The following is a 15,722-nucleotide window of genomic DNA, read 5'->3' as shown; positions in this document are numbered from 1 at the left end:
GCTAGGAGGCTTTCTGTTACTCCATGCAGTCCTTCTGATAGTCACAGAGCCAAGGAAACCCCAGCAGGCACTGGCTAGCCACTTTCACAGTCAAACCAAACGATTTCCAACCATTAAAATAATGATTATAAAGTAACGATGCTTTCTCTTCTGGGAAGCAGAAGTGTTGCAGGCTATGATTTAATGGGAAACGACACCGATGATGGATTACTGCCCAAAGATTACGAAATCTGAAGTCCACTAGAGCCAAAAAACAAACACTAAAGGCCAAGAGGACCAGACCCGCTTCGCAGCGGGGTTTTCCCAGGTGCGCTCCCTGCATTACCCTGATGGCCACTAATGCTTCCCACTTCCACAAGGAGCATGTTCTTTACCAGCCTTTTGAAATGGCATTGGTCTCTTGGTCTTTCGTTTTTTGTTTGTTTGTTTGTTTGTTTTAAGATTTATTTATTTTTATTCATACGTGTACACTGTAGCTGTCTTCAGACACACCAGAAGAGGGCATCAGATCCCCCTACAGATGGTTGTCACCCACCATGTGGTTGCTGGGAATTGAACTCAGGACCTCTGGAAGAGCAGTCAGTGCTCTTAACCACTGAGCCATCTCTCTAGCCCGGTCTTTCATTTTCTAATATAAGAAAATGTCCTCTTAATTCTGTTGTAGAAACAAAACAAAACCACATTGCCAAAAACTGACTCAGCTTCCTACTCAAGACACAAGCTGCAGCTGTGGCACAGTGGGTCCACCCCAAGGGCCATCGGCTGTGGCACAGTGGGTCCACCTCCAAGGGCCATCGGCTGTGGCACAGTGGGTCCACCTCCAAGGGCCATCGGCTGTGGCACAGTGGGTCCACCCCCAAGCGCCAGCTGACACCAAGCCCTGACATTTCCAGAGAGAAAAAAGTACAGTCCTGGAACTTTGATGTGAAGCCACTTTTAAAATTATTAATCAGAGCCTCACAGTTAATTTAGGCTAAGTGCAAATGAGCACTTTGTGGGCTAAATCTGGCTGCTGGTCACTCAGCAGGTTTTGACCAACCAGATAGTTTCTGTGAGATCATCTGGTATGGATCACAGTTGTCTAGGAACCAGGACAACAGCACAGTCACCAGAAGCCACAGCACAGGTGGAAGAGTTACTGTTGTTCTGTATCTTTACTGAGTGGCTGGCCCTTCACTAACCTGACGAGAAGGAAGAGACACTCTTTCAGATCAGGGATTCTGAACATCACGGGTTGTTTGCTTCCTTTCTTTGAGAAGACTGAACAGGTAGCTGCTCACTACTGTCTTCTTCCAGAACCGTGATGATCTAGATCAGTCAGTCTTATGTGACTGTCCTACAATTCAGCAAGGAATTGAGATATGGAAAGACGGGGTAAGGTTGACCTTGCCTCATGCATGCAGCTTTTGGAAGTCACACTGTAGCTGAGCCCCGAAATGTGCTGGGGAAGGTGGGGAGGGCCCCATGTGTGGTTATTGAGAGGTAACAGTGGGGTGGGTAGGGAGGGCTTAACGATCAGAAAGCAGCCCCAAGAGAAGACACAACTGCAGAGAACACACAAGGGTGTTCACTTCAGGGAGGATCTTGTCTGGAATGCACATGGTGGGTTACAGTTCACTTCCTCTTTGTAACTGACCTTCCTCTTGTAAAGGTGACAGTGAGGACAGAGACTAGAGGTAGAGAACATGCCCATGTTGCCCTTCTGTGCTAGGCTTCTGTTTTTCACACCAGAAGCCTCCCACCCTAGGTCAAACAAGACAGCAGGATGACACTCCAACACAGAAGGCTCCATATACCGTCTCCCTGGACAGAGGAAAAGGGATCCAGGCCACAAAGGTGGTGGGCAGGACAGGAAGCTGAAAATCAAGGGACCAACCCTGCTGCCCCTGGTCAGGGAGCACTGCACTCTGCCCTGAGGAGAATGGTGTGGTACAAAAGCTACCTGCCTCACAGGAGCGGTTTAGGGCCATGGGATGAGCGTGTTCTATAAACAGAACCCAGTGCTGTCTATGCTGAGGACTCACATTCACAACAGAAAATGCCTGCGGGCTGAAAATTATGTACTAAATAGAAACCTACATACATCCTTCCTTCTAAGCAGCCTGTTGACTCCTTGAAACAAGATGGAATCCAAATTCCATTGCTTGGTGCGTCTTCTCCCATCACCGGCCCCAGCGGAGTGCTGCTGCACTATATCCTCTGTCCTGGCCGTGAGAACACTTTGGAGCTCGCTTTACCATTTAACCTTGCTATTCACCCACTTACTTGAAAATACGCACAGAGCCTCTCCTCAAGGCAGCCCAGGCACAATGTTAGGTGTTAGAGATCCAGCAGTGAGCAAGCAAGTAAGGCCTTGCCTTCTTTCTGGAATTTTCCCAGATCTTAGACCAATCCAATTTTGTTGCTACTGTATCATTTCTACAAGCACCTGATCAGTACATTCATCTAGAACATAGCAAACATATGTTGTTGGTGTTCCTTTTCTTGTTTTGGGATACAGAGGCACCTTGCTGAAAGCCCATCTGGACAATACTGACATCATAAACATATTTTTTGAAAGAGGAGCCTTACACACAAAACCATCAAGACTCATTCTCTTAGCACACAAAACAAGCACTTGCTGGACACCTAAAACATCCAGGGAAGAGTTCAAGTTGCTATGGGAAAGGGAACAAGGACAATTAAGAAGCAAGTGTTACTCTCTGGGATAGTCTACACTGAAAAAGCATCTCTTAAAATAGTCCCTAGAACTCTGTATTCAACAGACACAAAATTGATGGTATCTACCTCAAATATTAGTCATTGACATTTACTTTTGTGTGCTAAGAATACTACAAGAAGGGTGAATCGAGGAGCCCAGGGTTGATACTGTGTACACTACATGTAACCCAACCTGTTCTGTTGGGCTATGGACTACATATGAACCAAGAAAGCTATGTGTGTGTACATATTTATAGATGACAATGTCATATCATAGCTAGACACTCCTGGCCACTCTGATATGTTGCTGCTTTATTGGTGCAAACAACAGCTGGAGAAACAGCCTTGGGGTTAGTAGCCCAATTGTTTGAATGAATGTGGGTGTCACCTACAGGTAACTATTCTACACACTTTCTAGGATTAGCATATGATTGCACTGGTTATACTCAGGTCTTGATTTAGTACAAAACATTTTTAGCCTACGCAGTAACTTGCTTTAAACTTAAGCTATAAATGGGGAAAATGTTTTAGAACAGTGCTGACCAACGCCCTTGAAGGTCTCACAAGATTAGTTTGTTTCTGCATCTGAATCACGACTCAGGCCACAACTATGCCTTCCTGAGTTATAGTCTATCTTCCTACATTTCTAGAACCTTTCAGAATAAGTGTTTTTCTTGCTATCTGGATCTGCTACCCAACTGTGCATCCTTTTGTAAGCCAGGAGCACTGGGAGTCTTTCCCATCGCCTCCTTGGCTTGGTAGATAAAGCTGTCAACACTGTGGGGTGAATATTTCTCTCCCTTGATAGACATGTCTGAGTTATACCTATGTCAGGTTGGACCTCACTTTTGTGGGGTTGAAACCAGCACAACTCCAACTTTGTGGATGTTTGCTTTTAAAATAAGGTTTCCCATGCTGTGGATAGATGACACCTTGGGGTGGAGCTGAAGGAGCCCTGCCTGCAGGAGTATGGGCTGGGCTGGGCTGAGCGCCTGCTCCTGGCCCAGCTGTGTACTAACTGTGTGGCAGCTGGCCACATCACCTAGCCTAATTCTTTCCCAGTTTTGTTTTGACTGTGGCATGGCTGTTCTCTTTCCCTAGGAGGCAAGCTTTCTCAATTATTTCACTATCTTAGTCTTCAGAGGTGTTGAGATGACTCGGTGGGTAACTGTGCTTACCAGGTTAACTGTGATGGCCTGAATTCAACCTCTGCAGCCCAGGGTGGGAAGGACAGAACTGACTCCCAAAGGTTGTCCTCTGATCTTCACATGCACACCATAGCACATAGCACATGTGTACCTACACACACACACACACACACACACACACACACACACACACACACACACACCCTTTCTAATGACTTGAAGCTCTTGGTCTCAGCAAGTTCAGCTGATGGGAGCTACAACTCCGTATAGGCTATTATGGATGCTAGTTATTCCCAACAGAAACAACGATTAGAACGACTCCTCACAGGAGTCTCAAGTTTTCACACATCACCAATGGAAACAGTATTTATCCGGGTGAGTGACAATGGTCACTTAAAGTACCTGGAAACAGAAAACAGGTGGCAGCATGTTGTCAAACTGTCCTTGTTTGATAAAATCAGCCACGTGCAGGAGCTAAGAGCAGAAAGAGCTATAGACAGCTCTTCAGCCAGGAGCCACATTGCACTCTAAGCCTTCTGTTGGGTCAAACCTCAGCATACCTTCCTGTGCAAGGACCCCACTGGAGCAATGACATCCCCAGCTGATAAGCACAGCCCAATTCATCAAATGCAGTTTAAATGGATCAAAAACTTTCCCCTAAAATGTTGGTAGCACAAAGTCTTGATTTTTTTTAAAAAAAAAAGACAGGCGGTAGCTTTCTTTATTTAGTCTAGAGAAGAGCCGCTTTGGGAGAAGATCTATTCTGACTACTATTTTAACAGTGGAAAATGATAAAACAGAGGTACACTGTTTTGTGATCCTTCAGTGTATTGCACTACCCAAGGATACTTTATATTGTGAAAGAATTGTGATGCTCTTGAAAATTCTATTTTTGGGGAGAAATCAGGGCTTTTTCATGTTTCTGTGTATACTGAATCCTTGGATAAAACAATGACTTCCTGGGGACTTAATGATGTATTTCCATGTGGGCACAATCATCAAATTATCATTTGTCGACTTCACCATTCAAATGTTTAAAAATTCCCACTAAAATGAATTTGTGATGTTATTTATTTGCATTTTTAAGGCAGGGTCTTGTTGCTGTGTATCCCAGGCTTGCCCTGGAGTCATTACATAGCCCAAGCCAGGGGCAAACTCATGGTAATCCTCTGCCTCAGCGTAGGCCACAACACCAAGCCTAAATTGTTAAGGAATTGTTAATGCATGATACTACAGCTGTAAGCAGTGTTTTAACTACTAATTCCAGTGGCTTTCTGATACACATCTATATTCCAGTGGCTTTCTGATACACATTTATATTCCAGTGGCTTTCTGATACACATCTATATTTTATCACGTTCGCAGTGCTACCGCATCCGTCAACAGAGCAAAGCAATGTATTCAATGACTGAAACCCTTTGGTGGTCAAGTTGTTGTATAGATGTCTAAACCATTAAGAAAGGGGGTCCTTAAGTCTACAAGCAAAGAATTGGATTGTTACTTACATGTGACGGTTGACTTGTGGAATGCTGGAAAAAATTCTCTAAGATGGCATTTGGTTTAATTTTATGCTGTGCCTTTTGAATGCCAAGTGCATTGGCTAGAGGTGTGGCAACAAACCTACAAAACATGAGAAGAAGGTTTGAGAAGAAAGAAGTTCATGCCCATACCAGAAAACTCAGGCTGTAGCAGGGAAAGTCAGGCACGTGCTTGTATTTTTCTAGTTAGGATGCCTAGTGTGCCCAGTGGGACAAATTGAAAAGCTTAGTCACAGGGTCTGTGCTGTTAGGAGTGTGGTAAACCATCAGGAGGTAGGCCTGGTGGAAAGTTCTGAAGTTATTAGAAGACTGTCTTCTGGGGATCATAGGACCTCAGCGTCTTCTCTCCATTTCCTTTCTGCTGTGCCACATGCTCCTGCTATGCTGTGACACCTCACCAGAGCCAAAGCACTCAACCTTGGACTGGAACCTATGGTTGCTCTATAAATTAATTGCCTTAGAGTATTTTGTTACAGAAATGGAAATCTGACTAACACACATTGTCAATGGAGCTACCTATAGCCAGTCTCTGCCCACCAAAATATCCAACGAGACATCCGGACATAGTGCTATAACCTAACTGTAACTATAACCTAACACTTAGGCGGGTGAAGGAGAAAGAATACAGTGAATTTGAGGCCAGCCTGGGATACACAGTGAGTTCCAGTGTGGTTTCAGTGTCTCAAAAGACAGACAAACAAAATAATAACACCCCAAATCTAAGTCCAAGGAGAGAAAAATCTCAGATCTACACACAGGCAATAATTTAAGAATACATGGTTCACTACATAATTTAGAATTTATTTCATTATGAGTCCAAATACATTTATGTATAAGATTCGGGAATTAGGATGAAATATTATAATTAGACTTCCACTTTAAGACTACTAAGGGTTAAATTAATTGTTCACTGCTGTGTAAGAAATGGAAAAATTGCTTTCCAAAGTAGCTGTAGCATTCTTCGTTCCTGTCAATAACACGTCCTGTTTTCAGTCACCCCAGATCCCCAGGTGCTTGGCTCTGTTGGCAGCAGAAGTCACACTGGCTGTGTAGTCGCTTCCACCCTTTTCCTTCCAGAATTGTTAGTATTTCTAACTTCTGCTCTTAGTTGACTTTCACCTTATTTTTCTAGTATCTTAAGGTGGAAATGTATTATTAATCTGAGCTTTCTTCATTTTTACATAGAGGAGTTTGAAGCTGTAAACGCCTCCCTGTCCTGCTGCTTCCATATTCCAGAAGGTTCTAGTAGAGTAGGCTCTTTTCATTTTGTTATAGTAGTCCTGGTTTGCCTTCTCCTTCTCTGTTTATTTACAAGTTATTTATTTCATTATGATGTAATTTTTGTTAATCTGCTAATTTCCTGGTTTCTCCCCTCACATTCACAGGGACTTGTGCTTTGGTCTGGCGTGTGGCCTGGCATGGCATGGGGAGTGTGCCCTCTGTGCATGAGAAGAACAGATTTGCTGCTGTTGGATAGCATGTCCTGAGATGCTCGCTCAGTTTGATAGCTTATAAAGTTTAGCCCTATTTTCTTTCTAACATTCTGCCTACTTATTCTTATGGGTCCTTCTGAAATTATAATGATACATCTCAATTTATAACATCCAGGTTCAAAATAATAGCAATTCACTTTCGATGGGATGAAAACAATTCTTTCTCCCTTTATATTATCACAGAAATCATGTATTTATATATTATGTTCTAATCAACACAGATGTATTATTATTATTTTATGCAACTAAACAAAGAATATAAAAAACTTTTACAAATGAAGATGTAGTCGCACTAAATTGGTGGATTTTTAATACTCCTGAGTATTAAAAACTTATCAAAACCCTCCACAATCTTTCACTTCAGTAATACCTTGTTTAATTTTACAACTTCTCTTTGGCCCCTGTTTTCTATTATGATTTCGATTACTTTATTGCTATCTTAATTTGCTGAGTGTTTGCTTTCTTGCCTTCATTTATTCCTAAGCATTACTGTTTCAGATTCTCTGAAAACATTTAAGCAGTCAGTAAATCCAACATCCTTGGTTTCCCAGAGACACTGTCTTCTGGGTGTGTACCGTAATTCCCCAGTTCTAACATGTCTGCTTAGGTTTTACTGTATGTTGGTGGTTACTCATTTGAAAACCCGAACTGTGTGTCCTGTATCTGTCCTGTGTGGCTGCTGAAGTCTCAGTGCCTCAGCTTGTTATGCAGCTGATGACTAGACCTTCCTTAAACGCTGAGAGCCAACAGACCTCCCTCCCAGGCTGCTGGGGGCCCTGCCTTTGTGGTGGGATCCAGCATCCACTGGCAGCCAGGCCGCAGGACTCTGCCTGGCTTTCTGTTTACAGAGTGCATCAGAGCCATGGAGAGGTGAGAGCTGAGGAACTCCTGGAGTCTTGCCTGGACCTGAACAAACTGTTAAACATCAGACTGGCCTTCAAGATTTCCAAAAACACATCGGAGCTTTGCGTGGCTTCACCCACCTGACACCTCAGTTCTCTGCTTTTCGTTTTGTGTTTGACTCAGTCGAATTGTTGAGCCGTTGTTATTTCCTCTGGCAGCCAATTACCTTTCATTCTTTCAGGTAAGTTGTGAGGGAGATGGAACACAAACCATTATGACCTTGTTTACTAGACAGTCAGATGACGACAGGTGTCCATTAATAATGCTTTGACAGGCTCCAGTTCTCTCCTTCTAGTGGCTGCTAGACTGCAAGGGTGCATTGTACATGTGAGCTCAATTTTGCTTTTAAATTGTTTTGTTTGTTCGTTTGTTTGTGGTTTTTGTTTTGTTTTTAGTCTCACTATGTATCCCTGACTGGTTGGAACTGACTATGAAAAGCCTACTCTGCATCCCAAGTGCTGGGATTAAAGCAGTGTGCTTGAGCTCTGAGCTGTTCTGGGATATTACAGAGATAGAAAGGGCAGCTAAAATTAAAGAAATCCCAATGCTCTTTCCAGGATTCTACTATTTTTCTTAGACAGCATTCCCTGTGTCATTATGAATCTTCGTCTAATTGTAAAAATGTTGACTCCGAATATTTCTCCTAGTCTCTTTACACAGAAAAGAATTTCAGAGGTCCTTATTTACAATGTTTCTGTTAGGCTCCTGAATGTACTCTGTGTGTGTGTGTGTGTGTGTGTGTGTGTGTGTGTGTGTGTTCATGTGGGTGTGTGTATGCACATGACTGTGGAGGTCAGAGAAACATCTCAGATGTGACTCGTCAAGAGCCATCCACCTTGTTTTTTGAGGCTGGTTCTCTTATTGGCCTGGGATTCACTGCTATGCTAGATCGGTGGCCCACAGGCCCCAGGAATCTGCCAGTCTTTGCCTCCCTAGCTCTGGGATTACAGGCATGTGCTGCCATACCACCATGTGTGACATTTTTGTGATCAAACTCAGGTCCTCATTCCAAAGCATAACCACTGTACTCACTGACCTGCCTCCCCACCTTCCCCTCTGTGGATTTTAATTTGCATTAGCCCAGTGATAGCTTTTCATGTGCTTACTTTTTATTTGTATATTTTCTTTGACTCAGCTTTTTTCCCTGTTTAAAAAATCCACTTATTTATTTACTATTGAGTTATACAGTTTGTCTTATACTCTGAATTTTATTTCTTCAAGACACATAGTCTACACACATTTTCTCCCAGTTTGTTACCTATCTATTAATTTGACTCTTGTCTTTAAAAAGAATTATAATAGATTTTGACATATAAAATAGATTATTTTAAAACACATAACTTTTTAAAATATTTAACTCAGTGGCTTTCCCTTTCTCTTCAAACTGGCCCAAGCAATTATTAATCTACTTTCCATTTCTGTATCTTAACCTTTTCTGGATATTTATAAATTAAGTTGGATAATATATAGTTATTCATATAGATAACATATAATTACTCATATCTTCTTTCACTGAATATAATGTCACAGCATGTGCTGACAAGAAATCTGTTCCCGTCCCTTGCTGAGTGACAGCCTGTGGCATCGGCACACACAGTGCCACATAAAAGCAAACATTCTAGCTCTTTCCCAAGAGAAAGGAAAGTACATGCCCAGCCATGTTCCCACACTGAGTGTTTTTATTCACAATAGCCTAGCAATGTAAATAACTCAGATGTCCATCAAATAGTTAAAATATATTTGTATGAGGATATATGGGAAGATTAGTCAGCATTAACAGAAAACGTTGATATATATGTATCATACCAAAAAAAATCTCAAATGTTTGTTAAATAAAAACGCACATGCAATGTTACAATCTATAATTCCAGTTATAAGTAATTCTAAAAATATAAAGTTCTCAACCACCTGGAAGGCTGAAATGGGTGGATCACTAGAGCTGTGTGTTCAACACCCAACTGGAAAACAGAGAGGCCCCACCTCAAAGGGTAACTAATGAAAACAAAATATTCAAAAAGGGCCTGAGGAGATGGCTCACTGGATAAAGCACCGGCCATGTAAAGGGTGAGGACCAAAGTCTGCATGCCCAGAAGCCAAGTAAATGCCAAGTGAGCCTGGCGGCCTGCCTGTGACTCCAGGGCTCACAAGGCTGAGACATAGCACGAGCAAAATTAACTCAGAGGAGGAGAGGGTTTTTAAGCTTACAGGTCACAGGCTACCACTGGTGGACATCAGGGCAGGAGCTCAAACAGCATCTTGACACAAGCAAAGGGGAATAAAGAGGAATGCTGTTCGCTGGCTTCCTTCCAGGTAGGTGCATAGCTAGCTTTCTTGTAGAACCCAGTACCACCTGCCCAGTTGTTGACCACAGCAGGCCCTCTAACACCAATTAACTATCCAGAAAAAAACCCAGACATGATCACGGGCCATCCCCAGAGCAAGCTATATATATATATATATATATATATATATATATATATATATATATATATATATATATATATATATATATTTTCAAGCTTCGGGTTCAAATGAGAGACGCTGCCTTAATTGATAAAATAGACATCAGTTTAGACTGCCATCAGCCTCAGGCCTCTACAGGTGAGTGCACATATTTGCACATGCATGTGCACACACACACACACACACACACACACATAGGTAATGCTTTCAGTGTAGCTCTGTTAGCAGAGTGCTCACCTAGCATGACTCTAGTATCAGCCCTTGGGAGACAGAAGGAGGAGGCTCATAACTTTAAGGTCATCCTCAGCTAAATAAACAGTTCAAGGCCAGCCTTGCTATGAGAACCATCTCAAGAGCACCCCAAACAAATAAATAAGCAAACTCCAACCGAAAAAGGAACAAATAAATAGATAAGTAAACATAAATAAATCAACATATCCTTTCTCTAATTCTGACAAACTGTAACTTCTGCCAGGTTTTGTCTATTCTAGTACTTCAAAACAGTTTCTGTGCTTAATTAAAATCCAGAAACTTGGTTATGAATGATCAGATGACCAGCCCTTTATTTCATTTTTTTTTAAATACAGGAGTTAAGTAAAAATTTCTTAAGGTAATGTGATTTAAAAAAAAAAGTATTCCAACTTCCAGACAAAGTTCTATTGGAGAAAGGCCATGACATTCAGAAACATAAAAAGAAAGTAGTTTGCACCAGATGAACAGAGGGCAAACAGACAGATTTATGCTGCTGATTGTTTTCAAGGAAGGAAGGGAATTAGGTCTTAGTGTCATATCATTTATGCAACCAACAATGTAGGCACACACAACTAAGGACTCCAGAGTCACATGGATAGAAGGATACCATCACCACACTTTCTGCTCTAACATACAGTTCATGTGAGACCATTTAGATCATTCTAGTGAGTTAACAGTGGACAATCTTTCTCCACTCCCGAAAACTGCTGGAGATTGGTCTCTCAGGACTCTACGAGCTGGTGAGAAAGCAGAGAAGCGGGGGCCTCCTCCGAGTGCAAAGGCGTAGAAGAAGTGGCCTGGCTTTACCCCTTCCACCTCTGCCTTGGGCCTCAGGGCTACACTCTGATCTTCATGGAACTGTCCAGTTCTCGTGTCGAACTTTGAGTGGACCTCTTTGAAACCAAATTTTAAGGACATTAAAGAATTTATAGACCGTAAACTAATGAGAAACTACTAGTCTTACCCTAAATAAATGAATAAATAAATAGTCTGACAGTATCAAATGTATAAGATTTGTCAAGGCAATCCAGAAGGTTGACATTGACATTTACAGGAAACTTTCTAAACTATCTCTTGATTCCCAGGAGATATTTGCTTACTCTCTTCCACTATCAGAAACGTTGTACTGGGAGATTCAAAAAAGTCTGTATAACCAGAGCAAACAAACAGACAAACAGACTCTCACTCAACACTCTTGAACCTGATGTCATGACATGTTTGTTTGAGTACCACTGAGCATTTGAGGATTAACGTCCTGGTTTCCCACTTGCAGAATGCTTATGGTTTTTGTACCATCTAAACTGTATTTACAAATATTTTGTAAGAAATAGAAAATGCTTTATTTAGGGTATAAGTGGTTTAATTTATAACAAATAATGTAGAATACAAGGGAAATATAAACTTTTATCTTAATTTATGAAGTATGATCTCTCTGCCATGTCAAATATTTTTCTATCTCACTGAAAGAGATATGCTTCTGTAGTATTCTGTAGTAGAATAGAAAGAACCAAGCTGGAGAGATGGATCAGTGGGTAAAATCACTGGCTGCTCTTGCAAAGGACCCATGTTCAAATCCCAGCACCTACATGGTGGCCCTCAACCATCTGTAACTTCAACACCTTCTTCTGACTTTTTCAGGCACTGCACACATGTGGTGCACAAACACCCATACACATAAAAATCAAAGAGGGAATAGGAAGAACTCAGGATGCGTTGTTGGGAATTAACTTGATAAGGAGGCAGAAGATGATGGCTACACTAATCCCTTGAGGAAGCAAGAATGACCTTACGGTTAAAGGTCTTCCCCTCTGCTGTCAGCCAGGCGACAGAGACATGACATAGAGACTTGGTCCTCAGCTGTGATGTTCTGGCAACCAAAAGGATACTCTGTCGCACTGGCTGACCAGATACTGGAAACAACAGCTGCCCACTGAAAACACAGGACATCCATAGTGGAAAGAAATACAGGACCCAGATGCCAAGTTCACCGGCCATTAGTAAAGTCCGAAAAGAGAGACTAGTTCAAGCAGTAAGATGTCATTTGTTAATTTGAATGTGCAGGGGCAAATTTTATTTTCTTTATATATTATTTGGAAAATCAGACTCCATATGTAAAGGGTATAACTGTTCAAAAGGAAGGACAGGAGCTAGATAGAAGTCTCAGTGGTTAAGAGGGCTGTAGCTCTGCCAGAGAACCTGAATCCAGTTCCAAGCATCTTGGTGCAGCTCACAAGTGCCCATAATTCCAGCTGCAGAGGGTCCAATGCCACCTTTAGCTTCTACCGATGCCAGGATACATGTATCATAAATATGTACACATAAAACAATAAATACTTCTAAGGGAAGGGAAGAGGTATTGTAAATAGGTACACATTAATAAGAATACATGTCTTTAGAAGGAAGGACTTTTCAAGTACACTGAGCCACACTTTAGGGGCAGACCAGGGGTCTCTTCTTCATGAGAGCAATAGGTCCATTTTTGACCCAAGTGAAGCTAAAGTTTGTACAAAACCCTTTTGGCGAGTCCATGAAATAGAACTGGTCAGACAGACTTTCCAGGTGAGGCCTCTTGCAGATGCTTATAAACACGTGGTCTGTGCTGCATTTGATCTTGGACCACTTGATCTTTACCAGGCCTGTCTTAAGTTTCTCCAGCTCTTGCCATTCAAACAAACATGACTTTTCTGCTTCAAATGAACTAACATGCTCATAGCAGAGGCCACTACAGAAACTACACATGACCATTTGCTTCCTGTTGTCAGAACACTAATACAGTTTTAATATGGGGTTGAGTAGAAATACAGTATATAGAAATTTGGTATATAGAAATATCCCTACAAATTAAATCAAGAAAAAAGTTTATTATTTTTTGAGAACGCAAATTAACATTGTTTTCTGACTTCCTTATGCTTGGGAACAAAGGACAACTATACAACTTAAAAATAAGCTATGCTACACCGGGGTAGTTGGTTTGCTCCTTAATGAGACATTTCTGCTGTTTTCCAGACATTCTAGAATGACAGCTCATCTTCAAGAAATGTTTTTTCTAGCACTGTCACAATTTACTGTTAGTAGAGTTAATTGTACGAATCGATGCGGTTCACTGTGATATCCCACATATGCCCACACCATGCGCTCCTCATGGCTGTCTCCCTGCACTCACCCTGTCTCCATCTTGTTTGATTTTTATTGTAAGGGTAAAGCACACAATGATAGCCACAACTCAAATTCTTCCTCTGCAGCCTGCAAATAATGTTTCATGTGCACTCGTTAAGGAACAGGTCTTGGACTTTACCATGGTAGAGTCACCAAGGGAGGATGGGAAGGGGAACACGTAAGTACCACTTACTTTTCAAAGAAGTATCTGACGACCAGTAAGAGAAGGGCATACGGAATTGTGATATACAAGTGGGACGCTTTCACAAAGACCAGTCCTTCATGATCTTCCAGGTCTGACCACTTTATTGTCGGAGGAAGCCAGAATCTCTCCGACCAGAACCATTTTCTAAACCTGTAAAACATTCTAGACAAATGAAGAAAAGGATACGTTAGACTCGCAAACCCAGCACTTGGAACTGTGATAGTGTCGAGCGCTGTCCTTGGAAACACCTAAAGCAGGATCTGAAAATAAGAAAGGAAGTAAGTACTTGAGCTCTCACTGTCTTCCACTGCACAACAAGGTCACTGAGCCCAGAGTGCTTAGGCCACGGGAAGAAAACCAAAGCTTAACACATGCCTCTTCAGACTTTGGGATGCACACATGTGGCTATTACAGATCTTTATTTTCCTCATGTGGCTCATGATATAAAAATAATTTAATGGGCTACTCAACTTCCAAGTATCAAAGATCAAGCCCCTGAAAGTTCCAAAGTGTAGATGGAACTTGACCAGCACTTTAAGACATTTCCTGGGAGCTGAAGGACAAAGAATGTACACGACGTCATATCAGTAATCTTTCTATTTGTATTGTTTTGTGGTAGTGGGAATTGAACTTAGAACTTCATCATATTAGGCAAGGACTCTACAGTGAGATATATGCCTGACCCCCTTTTATTTTGAAGCCAGTTGTTAGTAAATTGTATAGACTAGCCTTGTGCCTATTTTGTAGTCCTGCAGGCTTCCAACCTGTAATCCTCCTGCTTCAGTTTCCTAATAGCTAGGAATACAAATCTTTGCCATTGGGCATGGCTCTTGTTAATGATTATATTTATGGAGACTCTTATCTGTTAAGCACTGTGCTAGGTGTGGGGTATACAGCAGTTCATAAGGTTCCCATCTTGAGAACCAAATAGACTTGTAAGTGAGGCAAGGCTGATTAAAAGGATACCATAAAAATTTTACAATTCTAATGTGTTCATTGTTTATTGTTACTATTATTATTATTATTATTCATGTTATTATCTCTTAGAAGCTTGTTTTTCTCTAACGAAAGACAGAAACAGGGTGGATCGGGATGGGAAGGGAGAAGGAAGGAACTTGGAGGAGAGGGAGTAGAAACCATAAGCGGAATATAGTATGTGGAAAAGGTCTCTTTTCAATAAAAGGGGAAAAAGAATCCTAACTAGAACAGAAAAATAAAATAAAGAACTGCAAGGTGCCATGAGGCAAGGCTGGACACTGGGTCCAGCAAAGATACACCCACTAAAGATGGCCAGCAGTGAGCGAGTGGAAGTGAACTGGGGAAGACAGAAGAGCAGGAGTGGAAGCTGATTGGCAGCGAGCAGCACTGAAAAGTGACTTGGATTCTGTCGCTTCCCTTTGCTGTCCCAACAGCCAACCCAGAAGCATCTGTGCACACAGGGTGCAAGAATTCCTCTTCATCTGCAAGCAGACAGCTTTGCAGCTCTGAACACCTGCTGGCCGACCTCCCGACCAACTCAAGTCTGAAATCGATATGGGCTCAACCCCAAATCCTCCCAGTTCAGACGACAACCTCAAGCTTCAGGCTGCTTAACTTGTGCTTTTGACAACTGGTTACACATCTGGGTGCTCCAAAAGCCCCCTTTAAGTATGATTACTTTGTGAGAATGGCTTACCAGACTCAGGAAACATGGACTTACGTTGGTTTATTCCCAAATGATACAGAAGAAGACATGGATAGGGCACAGCATGTAGGAAGGGCATTGATCGTCTACGCTTTCTCCAGGTATACACGCTAAGCTACCTGAAGCTCTTGCAGACCTGCCCTCTGTTCTTACTGCAATTTTATTGTGTAGGCATAATTA

General features: G+C 41.9%; 1 protein-coding gene across 5 annotated transcripts in view; it reads right to left on the bottom strand.

Annotated features, from left to right (window-relative positions):
- Positions 1-15,722, bottom strand: part of Cers3 (ceramide synthase 3) — a 105,282-nt gene that overhangs the window by 55,524 nt on the left and 34,036 nt on the right. For all 5 annotated transcript variants that reach the window (NM_001127561.2, XM_087582055.1, XM_087582056.1 and 2 more), the window contains 2 exon segments: positions 5,354-5,468; positions 13,847-14,020. In NM_001127561.2, the coding sequence (NP_001121033.1) occupies positions 5,354-5,468; positions 13,847-14,019 (288 nt within the window). In that variant the 5' untranslated portion in view covers position 14,020.

The sequence above is a fragment of the Rattus norvegicus genome, chromosome 1, assembly GCF_021556685.1.
Source record: "Rattus norvegicus strain SHRSP/BbbUtx chromosome 1, alternate assembly SHRSP_T2T, whole genome shotgun sequence".
In the NCBI taxonomy this organism is placed as follows: Eukaryota; Metazoa; Chordata; class Mammalia; order Rodentia; family Muridae; genus Rattus; species Rattus norvegicus.
This window is presented reverse-complemented; position numbering and strand designations above follow the sequence as displayed.